Genomic DNA, 11,896 nt, shown 5'->3' on the forward strand with positions numbered 1-11,896 from the left:
GTTTCATGCATGTTAACATTGGAAGCCTCCTCCCTAAATTTGTTTTATTCAATGCTTTAGCACACTCCGCCAACCTGGATGTCCTAGCCGTGTCTGAATCCTGGCTTAGGAAGGCCACCAAAAATCCAGAAATTCCCATCCCTAACTATAACATTTTCCGACAAGATAGAACTGCCAAAGGGGTCGGAGTTGCAATCTACTGCAGCGATAGCCTGCAGAGTTCTGTCATACTATTCAGTTCTGTGCCCAAACAATTTGAGCTTCTACTAAAAATCCACCTTTCCAGAAACAAGTCTCTCACCGTTGCCGCTTGTTATAGACCCCCTTCAGCCCCCAGCTGTGCCTTGGACACCATATGAGAATTGATTGCCCCCCATCTATCTTCAGAGTTTGTACTGTTAGGTGACCTAAACTGGGACATGCTTAACACCCCGGCCGTCCTACTATCAAAGCTAGATGCCCTCAATTTCACACAAATTATCAAGGAACCTACCAGGTACAACCCTAAATCCGTAACCATGGGCACCCTTCTAGATATCATCCTGACCAACTTGCCCTCTAAATACACCTCTGCTGTCTTTTTTATTGTATTTTTTTATTTCACCTTTATTTAACCAGGTAGGCTAGTTGAGAACAAGTTCTCATTTGCAACTGCGACCTTGCCAAGATAAAGCATAGCAATTCGACACATACAACAACACAGAGTTACACATGGAATAAACAAAACATACAGTCAAAACATACAGTTTTGACCAGCACAAAAACATATTTTGGCGTTCCGCATTAGCATCGAATAGCCCCCGTAATGTGGAAATCATCTTACCAATGTATTTTCTTGTGTGCAAATAAATACATATAAACCAATCATATGGTGATATGTGGTACTGATAACTTTGAATTGTGATTTGTAATCAAATGTTGTAGGCCTGCAGGGTGATACGAGACCCTTTCAATGGTGATTTTGGACAATTAGAACATAGATCGAGTTTGCATGTTCAACATAGAAGACATCACTGGGCAGTGCTCTTGGGAGAGCTAAGCAAACAGTCATACTCAGTGCTCAACAACGGGCAAGTGCAGAACTCAAATCCTTCCTACTAGAAATAGTAGTCATTCTCAGTGCACAACAGCGGACCAGCGCAGAGCTCACATCCCACCTACAATAAATATTATAAATAGTAGGTTGGAAGTGAGGTCTGCGCTGGCCAGCTGTTGTGCACTGAGTTTGACTGTTTGCTTAGCTCTCCCAAGAACACTGCCCAGTGTAATTGGAGATGATTCACTTGGCTCTGTCATATCCTCACATGGTCTCTCCTATCCTTGCTACGCAGACGACACACAATTAATCTTCTCCTTTCCCCCTACTGTTAACCAGGTGGCGAATCGCATCTCTGCATGTCTGGCAGACATATCAGTGTGGATGACGGATCACCACCTCAAGCTGAACGTTGGCAAGACGGAGCTGCTCTTCCTCCCGGGGAAGGACTGCCCGTTCCATGATCTCGCCATCACGGTTGACAACTCCATTGTGTCCTCCTCCCAGAGTGCTAAGAGCCTTGGCGTGACCCTGGACAACACCCTGTCGTTCTCCGCTAACATCAAGGTGGTGACCCGATCCTGTAGGTTCATGCTCTACAACATTCGCAGGGTACGACCCTGCCTTACACAGGAAGCGGCGCAGGTCCTAATCCAGGCACTTGTCATCTCCCGTCTGGATTACTGCAACTCGCTGCTGGCGGGGCTCCCTGCCTGTGCCATTAAACCCCTACAACTCATCCAGAACGCCGCAGCCCGTATGGTGTTCAACCTTCCCAAGTTCTCTCACGTCTCCCCGCTCCTCCGCACACTCCACTGGCAGTTGAAGCTCGCATCTGCTACAAGACCATGGTGCTTGCCTACGGAGCTGTGAGGGGAACGGCACCTCCGTACCTTCAGGCTCTGATCAGTCCCAACACCCAAAGAAGGGCACTGCGTTCATCCACCTCTGGCCTTCTCGCCTCCCTACCTCTGCGGAAGCACAGTTCCCGCTCAGCCCAGTCAAAACTGTTCGCTGCTCTGGCACCCCAATGGTGGAACAAGCTCCCTCACGACGCCAGGACAGCGGAGTCAATCACCACCTTCCAGAGACACCTGAAACCCCACCTCTTTAAGGAATACCTGGGATAGGATTAAGTAATCCTTCTAACCCCCCCCCCCAAAAAAAGAAGATATAGATGTACTATTGTAAAGTGGTTGTTCCACTGGATATCATAAGGTGAATGCACCAATTTGCAAGTCGCTCTGGATAAGAGCGTCTGCTAAATGACATAAATGTAAATGTAAATGATTACCCACTGGCATGGTGGAGAGGGAATGACGGTCGATTTCCACTCTTTGCCAACATCGCCCTCAAATACCTTTGCATCTACACGTCTGAACGTGTTTTCAGTAGGCCTATCATAGGCAATATTGTTACCCCACTCTGCAGTCTATTAAACCAGAAAAGGCAAACATGATTGTGTTCCTTGCCAGAAACCTTTAGGCAGGTTAATATATAAAGAAAATAAAAATAGGCCGAATGGTTCTTCATTGTTCTTCATTGCTTCATTCTTCATTGCTATTGATTGTGGATGACAAAACATGAAAAAAGGCCATAAATGCACTCACAACAAATGTAATAACTGAGCATGAATACAAACTGAGCAAAAGTGATATGAAAAGAACAGGGTCACATTCATTAGGCACCAAATGGAAGAAAAGTTACTAAAACAAGGACTTGGATTTTGCTGCAGTGGGCTAAATCAGGATCACACAGAGTGTTTCTTGGTACTCTTCTACAAATCTACTTTGAAACAACAGAGTTATGTTTTGGGGCAGCAGGTAGCCTAGCGTTTAGAGCGTTGGGCCAGTAACCAAAAGGTTGCTGGATCGAATCCCCGAGCTGACAAGGTAAAAATCTGTCGTTCTTCCCCTGAACAAGGCAGTTCCCAGGTAGGCCATCATTGTAAATAAGAATTTGTTCTTAACTGACTTGCCTGGTTAAATAAAGGTTAAAATATGCATATACAACTCACAAACATGGTTAAGGGCTTAAAAAAAGACACCTGTCAGCTATATGATGTCAGCGTTGCACACTCATTTCTCAACCAGCTTCATGAGGTAGTCAATTGGAATGCATTTCAATTAACAGGTGTGCCCTGTTAATTTGTGAAATTTCTTTCCTTCTTAATGCGTTTGAGCCAATCAGTTGTGTTGTGACAAGGTAGGGGTGGTATACAGAAGATAGCCCTATTTGGTAAAAGACCAAGTCCATATTATGGCAAGAACAGCTCAAATAAGTGAAGAGAAACAACTGTCCGTCATTACTTTAAGACATGATGGTCAGTAAATATTGAACATTTTAAGAACTTTGAAAGTTCTTCAAGTGCAGTCGCAAAAACCATCAAGCTCCATGATGAAACTGTCTGTCATGAGGACCGCCACAGGAAAGGAAGACCCAGAGTTACCTCTGCTGCAGAGGTTAAGTTCATTAGAGTTACCAGCCTCAAAAATTGCAGCCCAAATAAATACTTCAGAGAATTCAAGTAAGAGACACATCTCAACATCAACTGTTTAGAGGAGACTGTGTGAATCATATCAAATCAAATCACATTTTATTAATCACATGTGCCGAATCCAACAGCTGTAGACCTTACAGTGAAGTGCTTATTTACAAGCCCCTAACCAACAATGCTGTTAAAAAAAATACGAATAAGAAATAAATGTAACAAGTAGTTTTCCCATTAAGGGAAGGGCTGATTTCAAGAGCAGCAGTACAATAACAATAGCAAGACTATATACAGTCGATGTAATTGAGGTAATGTGTACATGTAGGTAGAGTTTTTAAAGTGACTATTCATAAATAATAACAGAGGGTAGCAGCGGCGTAAAGGGGGGGGGGCAATACAAATAGTCTGGGTAGCCATTTGATTAGATGTTCAGGAGTCTTATGGCTTGGGGGTAGAAGCTGTTTAGAAGCCTTTTGGACCTAGACTTTGCGCTCCGGTATCGCGTGCGGAAGCAGAGAGAACAGTCTATGACTAGGGTGGCTGGAGTCTTTGACAATTTTTAGAGCCGTCCTCTGACACCGCCTGGTATAGAGGTCCTGGATGGCAGGAAGCTTGGCCACGTACGCACTACACTCTGTAGTGCCTTGCAGTCGGAGGCTGAGCATTTGCCATACCAGGCAGTGATGCAACCAGTCAGGATGCTCTCGATGGTGCAGCTGTAGAACCTTTTGAGGATCTGAGGACCCATGCTAAATCTTTTCAGTCTCCTGAGGGGGAGTATGTTTTCTTGTGCCCTCTTCACGACTGTCTTGGTGTGCTTGGACCATGTTAGTTTGTTGGTGATGTGGACACCAAGGAACTTGACGCTCTCAACCTGCTCCACTACAGTCCCGTCGATGAGAATGGGGGCGTGCTCTGTCCTCCTTTTCCTGTAGTCCACAATCATTTCCTTTGTCTTGATCACGTTGAGGGAGATGTTGTTGTCCTGGCATCACATGGCCAGGTCTCTGACCTCCTCCCTATAGGCTGTCTCGTCATTGTCGGTGATCAGGCCTACCACTGTTGTGTCATTGGCAAACTTCATGACGGTGTTGGAGTCGTACCTGGCCGTGCAGTCGTGAGTGAACAGGGAGTACAGGAGGGGGCTGAGCACGCACCCCTGAGGGGCCCCTTTGTTGAGGATCAACGTGGCGGATGTGTTGTTACCTACCCTTATCACCTGGTGGCGGCCTGTCAAGATGTCCAGGATCCAGTTGCAGAGGGAGGTGTTTAGTCCCAGGGTCCTTAACTTATTGATGAGCTTTGAGGGCACTATGGTGTTGAACGCTGAGCTGTAGTCAATGAATAGCATTTTCACATAGGTGTTCCTTTTGTCCAGGTGGGAAAGGGCAGTGTGGAGTGCAATAGAAATTGCATCATCTGTGGATTTATTAGGGCGATATGCAAATTGGAGTGGGTCTAGGTTTTCTGGGATAATGGTGTTTATGTGAACCATGACCAGCCTTTCAAAGCACTTCATGGCTACAGACGTAGCCGGGTCGATAGTCATTTAGGCAGGTTACCTTAGTGTTCTTGGGCACAGGGACTATGGTGGTCTGCTTAAAACATGTTGGTATTATAGACTCGGACAGGGAGAGGTTGAAAATGTCAGTGCAGACACTTGCCAGTTGGTCAGCACATGCTCGCAGTACATGTCCTGGTAATCCATCTTGAGCCTGCGGCCTTGTGAATGTTGACCTGTTTAAAGTTCTTACTCACATCGGCTGCGGAGAGTGTGAGCACACAGTCGTACAGAACAGCTGGTGCTCTCATTCATGTTTCAGTTTTATTTGCCTCGAAGCGAGCATGGAAGTAGTTTAGCTCGTCTGGTTGCACTACCTAATGAATATGACCCAGGTATTTTTAGCCCTCCTCTTGACCCCCTTCATTTCTCCTCTCCTATACCAGCAGCAGCCAGTATCTTCTCTGCGTCAACCCCCATCTCATCGATGGCCCCATTGAGAGCCTGCAGCATGGTAGTGAAGGAACGACCGGCTGAGCGGGCGTGCCTGGGCATGGCCATCTCCAACAGCCGGGTCGTGTTTGTGGTCAACTCCTTCTCTGCCGCTGCCAGCCGAAGCTTTACTTCCCCCTGAGTGACTTCAACCGACAGGTTACACGTCCGCAGGGCTTTGAGCCGTGCCGGGTCCACTTGGCGTTGCCATGCCAACCGCTCCACAGACTCGTCGTCCAGACAGAGCGAGGCCCTGGCCTTGGTGAGGATCCTCACACCCACTCTGGCGTCCACCATGGAGGCCACCAGGGGCACGGGGATGGCCGACACCCCTCCAGATAGTGACGCGGCCGCCCAGACCAGGGCCTTGAAGGCGTCCCTCTTCTGGGTGACCAGGACTGGGAAGAGAGTGGGCAGAGCCAGGAGGAGGGCGTGGGCCCGGATCTCTGGGAGGTCCCTCTCCATCTCCTCTAGGAGTCCTGGGAAGTCAAGTTTCTCCAGACAGGAGGGCCTCACTAGGAACACCTTAGGCAGGGCCACCCCCTGGGTCTTCATCAACTCCAGGCTGGCATTCCGCCTCTCCTCCAGACCCTTTTCTGTGTCCTTCTCTGAGGCCAGCAGGGCGAAGTACACAGTGTCCCTCTGCACAGAGCGGGCTTCCAGGAACACTGCCACGCTGTTGGCCTGGAGACTCTGTGTGAATGCCATGACCACCACGTTGTACCGCAGGAACTTCACCCGTTCCATGTACCCTTCTGGGTCAAAGGGTGAGGCTGTGGGGGTGGGAGGTAAGTCCCAGAGCCTGAAGTCAGGGTGCTTGGGGTTGGGATAGATGGCCATCTCCTCTGGGGGAGTGGGGCAGGGGGACAGGGCGGCTCCTTCATCCTCAGGCCCCAGGCCGCGGAGGGCGTTGATGAATGCAGACTTCTCGGGCCCCCGCTCTCCTGCCACGGCCAGGTTGATCCGGCTGATCAGGAGGTCCTCCACAGCATCCTTGACATCTGACAGCTTGTTGTTCTCGATGGACTCTTTGAGAGTCTCCAGGAGGTTTAGGCTGTGAGATACAACATCCGCCGCCATGGCTGTGAGAGAGGATGATCATTAGCATAGAACAACACACAGGAACACACACACACATCTTAATAGTGGAGGATTATATTTCTTGGGCACGTAATGGATCAATTCAATTGATAAGTGATTGGCTGTTATGTCTACTCAGTTCAATACTGAGGTATTTATTAGTCTCTGAATAGAAGGCAAGAACAAACGCTAACATACAGTGCAGCCCTCGAGGACCTGGAATCACAACCATTGACAGCTTAATCAATTGTGGTTAAGTGGGAACACAACAACACAGTATTTTAACACATTTCATCAGATTAAATGTATTTAGCAGAATACAAATGTAACGAATTGGTCAAATGACAGGATTGAATAAGTGGTAAGTGTTGTGTTAACAAACACACAATCTTAGCTCCAACTAACTGTCTGGTCTACAGTAGAAATGTATGCTACTGCCTATGCCTTACCTTTGACCTGGATGAAAAACACCTAAGGGCAGACCTTAAAAGGGCAGACCTTAAAAGGGAAATACATCCTTATCCAATGATCAATAGCAGATATATCCTCAATACAAGTGAAGTGTGCTGACTGTCTGCTAGATCTATTTACAGGCTCTGTACTGTGAGTGGAACATTGTAATCCTGTAATCCCACCCTTAATCCAGTATGAGTGTGAGCACATACTGTACACACAAGACAGAGTCCATGATGCTCACACTGACAAATGGCAGGTGATGTCATCTGTAAATGAGCAGTTAACAGCAAAGGGACATGTTTCTTATCTTCATTTTCTTTTCATCCAAACTTGAGGAATAACACAGGTGTTTTTGCGTGGGTTTGTTCTGTAGCTCTTTAAGACTTCCTTGATTGTAACAGGCTAGTTTCTCCTCTTCAACACGTTTCACAGTTTGGTATTAAAACGAAGAAGTAGGGTGTAACTCAGTTACATTTTTTATGTTTCACTTTCTATCGATATTTAGTCAGAGGTGAGTTTCCGACCAGGGCCTCATGCCTGGATATCCATGAAAATAGCAGTTCTATGATACACAACAACTTCCTTCAGTACTAAAGAAACAGCCACCACAACACAACCAGATTTCCAGTGTGAAACAGACTTGTAGTGTCCATTTCTTGCCACTGTAACTCACACACACACCTCTTTGTGTTTTGTGTTCAGAGGAAACCATGCAAGAAACCTCTGCCGACATCTGAGGATTTCAGGGTTCATTTTCAACATCTGCCTTCCAATCAGAGCCTGTTGTTCTGTCTTCACTTACACTAGCAGATGGTTGAGATTACCTTAAATCAGTTTCCTTTTCTGATAAATGAATATTATGATAAAAAAAACCTCGAACTGAGAATGGGTTTAGAAGTGGGCTTGTAAGTAATCTAGCTTTGCAGTTATCATGTCAAATGGAATGTCTCTATCTAGTGGTTGTTTAAAGGATATGATCTTGAACAGATACATCATGTTGAATGAACTGGATTAGTTCTATAGAAAACCTATACTGTTCTCTACAGTCACACCATCTGTATAATCACTGTCGAATACAATTTGTGGAGATGGAAAAATAGACATCCAACTTCTGACGCCATGTGTTACAGAGGAGGCTGGTGGGAGGAACTATAGGAGGACATGATCATTGTAATGGCTGGAATGGAATTAATGAAACAGAGTCATACACCTGGTTTCCATATGTTTGATACCTTTCCATCCCTTCCTTTCCAGTCATTACAATGAGACTGTCCACCTATAGCTCCTCCCACCAGCCTCCTCTGATATATCAATATGTAGACGGGACACCATAGTGTTAGTTTTCGGATTGTCTTTACCAAGATAAGACCGTATATTGATACAGAGCATTATGGGTACTGTAGTAAGCCTACATCATGCTACAAGAGAGTTAAAACATATTTTAAAAAACAAACAATTTATACATTTATAAACAGTAATTTAAAAGGCACTGACACATCTGAGCTATCTTTTTTGCAGGTGCGTGGTAACAGTTGGGTAAGATGAGAAAAAAGAAGGAACCCGCACACTGCTCTTGATAGTATCACTGATCTTTAATAAGCTTTTGTGAGTTTTTAAAATTAGCACCCTTATGTAGATCTAGCCCCACCCACATCCGTTCCATGCATCGAATGGGGTTGGAGGCGAAGGAATAACAAATCAGTGCTACCAAATATAACAATATGCGTTTCATAAATATTTGAATAACGTGTGTACATAAAACGTATTAAACACGTCTGTAAAACCACAATGAGACCATCACCTACCAAGCAAGTTTTCATAAATTATTGGGTACAGTGTAAGAAAATCGTCAGAGTAATCTGAAATAGGGGCATAATTCATTTTCAAATTTACAACATAAAATACATAGGCATTTCATCATTAAGTCCTTTAGGAAATAATGTCTGGAGGGTGAAAATCCCAAAACATTCTCTTTTACTCAGAGTATTTGTCACGTCCTGACCAGCAGATGGAGCTGTTGTTGTAGTTTTGGGGTCAGGACGTGGCAGTCTTGTGTGTGTGTGATTGTTCTGTGTTGGTCTTGTGACTCCTGATCAGGAACAGCTGGGGATCGTTGTTCCTGATTGGGAGTCATATATGTAGGAGTATGTTTGTCACTTGGTTTTGTGGGTAGTTGTTTTTGCACTGCGTGTTGTGTGCCTGCAAAACTGTTCCTGTCTTATATTTTGTTTGTATTGTTAAGTGGATGCTCTACTCCTTTATTTTTATTAAAGATGAGTATTCACATACCTGCTGCACCTTGGTCCATTTCCACAGAAGACAGCCGTTACAGAACTACCCACCACCAAAGGACCAAGCAGCAGAAGAGGAGGAAGCCACAGGAGAGAAAAAGGGAACAATGGACATGGGAGGACGTCCTGGACGGCAAGGGAGCCTACACCTGGGAAGAGATCCTGGCCGGAAGGGATCGCCTCCCATGGGAACAGGTGGAGGCACTCAGGAGAGTGGAGGCAGCAGGACAGAGGAACCATCGGGAAAGTTACGCTGGAACACGGTTGGCTAGGAAACCCGAGAGGCAGCCCCAAGATTTTTTTGGGGGGGCACACGGGTAGCTTGGCCAGGCCAGGGAAGAGCCGTAAGCCAGCTACCCGTGACTACAGGGAGGTGCGTGCCGAGGTGGAGGGCGCCATGTTACGCTGAGGTGCGCACCATCTCGCCTATACGGACGCACAGCCCAGTGCGCCCAGTACCAGCGCCCGCAGGTGCCAGGGCAAGGGGAGCATCGAGCCGGAAGGGGTGATGCCAACCCTGCACTCAAGACCGCCAGTGCGCCCTTCGGTCCGGTGTTTCCCGCTAGACACACTAGCATGGAGGTGCGTGTCTCCAGGCTGGTACGTCCAATACCTGCCCCACGCATCAGGAGTCAACAGTCACCAGAGCTGCCCGCCAGTCAACAGTCACCAGAGCTGCCCGCCAGTCAACAGTCGTCGGAGCTGCCCGCCAGTCAACAGTCGTCGGAGCTGCCCGCCAGTCAACAGTCGTCGGAGCTGCCCGCCAGTCAACAGTCGTCGGAGCTGCCCGCCAGTCAACAGTCGTCGGAGCTGCCCGCCAGTCAACAGTCGTCGGAGCTGCCCGCCAGTCAACAGTCGTCGGAGCTGCCCGCCAGTCAACAGTCGTCGGAGCTGCCCGCCAGTCAACAGTCGTCGGAGCTGCCCGCCGAGTCAACAGTCGTCGGAGCTGCCCGGACTGCGCTGAACTGCCGGAGTGGCCGGACTGCGCTGAACTGCCGGAGTGGCCGGACTGCGCTGAACTGCCGGAGTGGCGGACTGCGCTGAACTGCCGGAGTGGCCGGACTGCCCTGAACTGCCGGAGTGGCCGGACTGCCCTGAACTGCCGGAGTGGCCGGACTGCCCTGAACTGCCGGAGTGGCCGGACTGCCCTGAACTGCCGGAGTGGCCGGACTGCCCTGAACTGCCGGAGTGGCCGGACTGCCCTGAACTGCCGGAGTGGCCGGACTGCCCTGAACTGCCGGAGTGGCCGGACTGCCCTGAACTGCCGGAGTGGCCGGACTGCCCTGAACTGCCGGAGTGGCCGGACTGCCCTGAACTGCCGGAGTGGCCGGACTGCCCTGTTCTGCCGGAGTGGCCCGCCTGCCCTGATCTGCCAGGGTGCCCGGCCTGTCAGGATCAGCCCGAGGGGTCCTCCTGCCCTCCGGTCCAGCCCGAGTGGTCCTCCTGCCCTCCGGTCCAGCCCGAGTGGTCCTCCTGCCCTCCGGTCCAGCCCGAGTGGTCCTCCTGCCCTCCGGTCCAGCCCGAGTGGCCCGCATGCCTTCCGGCCCAGCCCGAGTGGCCCGCATGCCTTCCGGCCCAGCCCGAGTGGCCCGCATGCCTTCCGGCCCGGCCCGAGTGGCCCGCATGCCTTCCGGCCCGGCCCGAGTGGCCCGCATGCCTTCCGGCCCGGCCCGAGTGGCCCGCGATGCCTTCCGGCCCGGCCCGAGTGGCCCGCATGCCTTCCGGCCCGGCCCGAGTGGCCCGCATGCCTTCCGGCCCGGCCCGAGTGGCCCGCATGCCTTCCGGCCCGGCCCGAGTGGCCCGCATGCCCTCCGGCCCGGCCCGAGGGCCCTCCTGCCCTCCGGCCCGGCCCGAGGGGCCCTCCTGCCCTCCGGCCCGGCCCGAGGGGCCCTCCTGCCGCCCGGCCCGAGGGGCCCCTCCTGCCCCCGGCCCGGCCCGAGGGGCCCCTCCTGCCCCCGGCCCGGCCCGAGGGGGCCCTCCTGCCCCCGGCCCGGCCCGAGGGGCCCTCCTGTCCCCGGCCCGGCCCGAGGGGCCCTCCTGTCCTCGGCCCGGCCCGAGGGGTCCGTCTGCCTGGCGCAGCTATCGGCTCCACCGAAGTGGGCGACGCCGAGGGTGGAGCAGGGTCCACGTCCTGCACCGGAGCCACCTCCAGGATAGGTGGGTTGGGGAGGGAGGGTGTAGCACAGTGCCGTCGTTGACGGCAGCCACCCTCCCTTCCCTCCCTTATTGTTTAGGGGTTATTGTTTATGGGTTTTGTTGGGGATTTTGTTTGTTGGTGTTTTTTCGTTGTTAGGTGCATTCCGGGGTCTGCACCTTGAGGGGGGGGTACTGTCACGTCCTGACCAGCAGATGGAGCTGTTGTTGTAGTTTTGGGGTCAGGACGTGGCAGTCTTGTGTGTGTGTGATTGTTCTGTGTTGGTCTTGTGACTCCTGATCAGGAACAGCTGGGGATCGTTGTTCCTGATTGGGAGTCATATATGTAGGAGTATGTTTGTCACTTGGTTTTGTGGGTAGTTGTTTTTGCACTGCGTGTTGTGTGCCTGCAAAAC

General features: G+C 50.2%; 1 protein-coding gene across 1 annotated transcript; it reads right to left on the minus strand.

The window, feature by feature from the left end:
• Positions 1–5,347: 5,347 nt before the first annotated feature.
• LOC106605189 (interferon-inducible GTPase 5) lies at positions 5,348–7,189 on the minus strand. The gene is made up of 2 exons (XM_014200570.2): positions 7,050–7,189; positions 5,348–6,602 (listed from the first exon to the last, which is right to left on the minus strand). Exon 2 carries the CDS (start codon positions 6,598–6,600, stop codon positions 5,452–5,454), a length of 1,149 nt encoding a protein of 382 aa, XP_014056045.1. The 5' UTR covers positions 6,601–6,602; positions 7,050–7,189; the 3' UTR covers positions 5,348–5,451.
• Between the last annotated feature and the right edge of the window lie 4,707 nt (positions 7,190–11,896).

Source organism: Salmo salar, chromosome ssa05, assembly GCF_905237065.1.
Source record: "Salmo salar chromosome ssa05, Ssal_v3.1, whole genome shotgun sequence".
Taxonomy (NCBI): domain Eukaryota; kingdom Metazoa; phylum Chordata; class Actinopteri; order Salmoniformes; family Salmonidae; genus Salmo; species Salmo salar.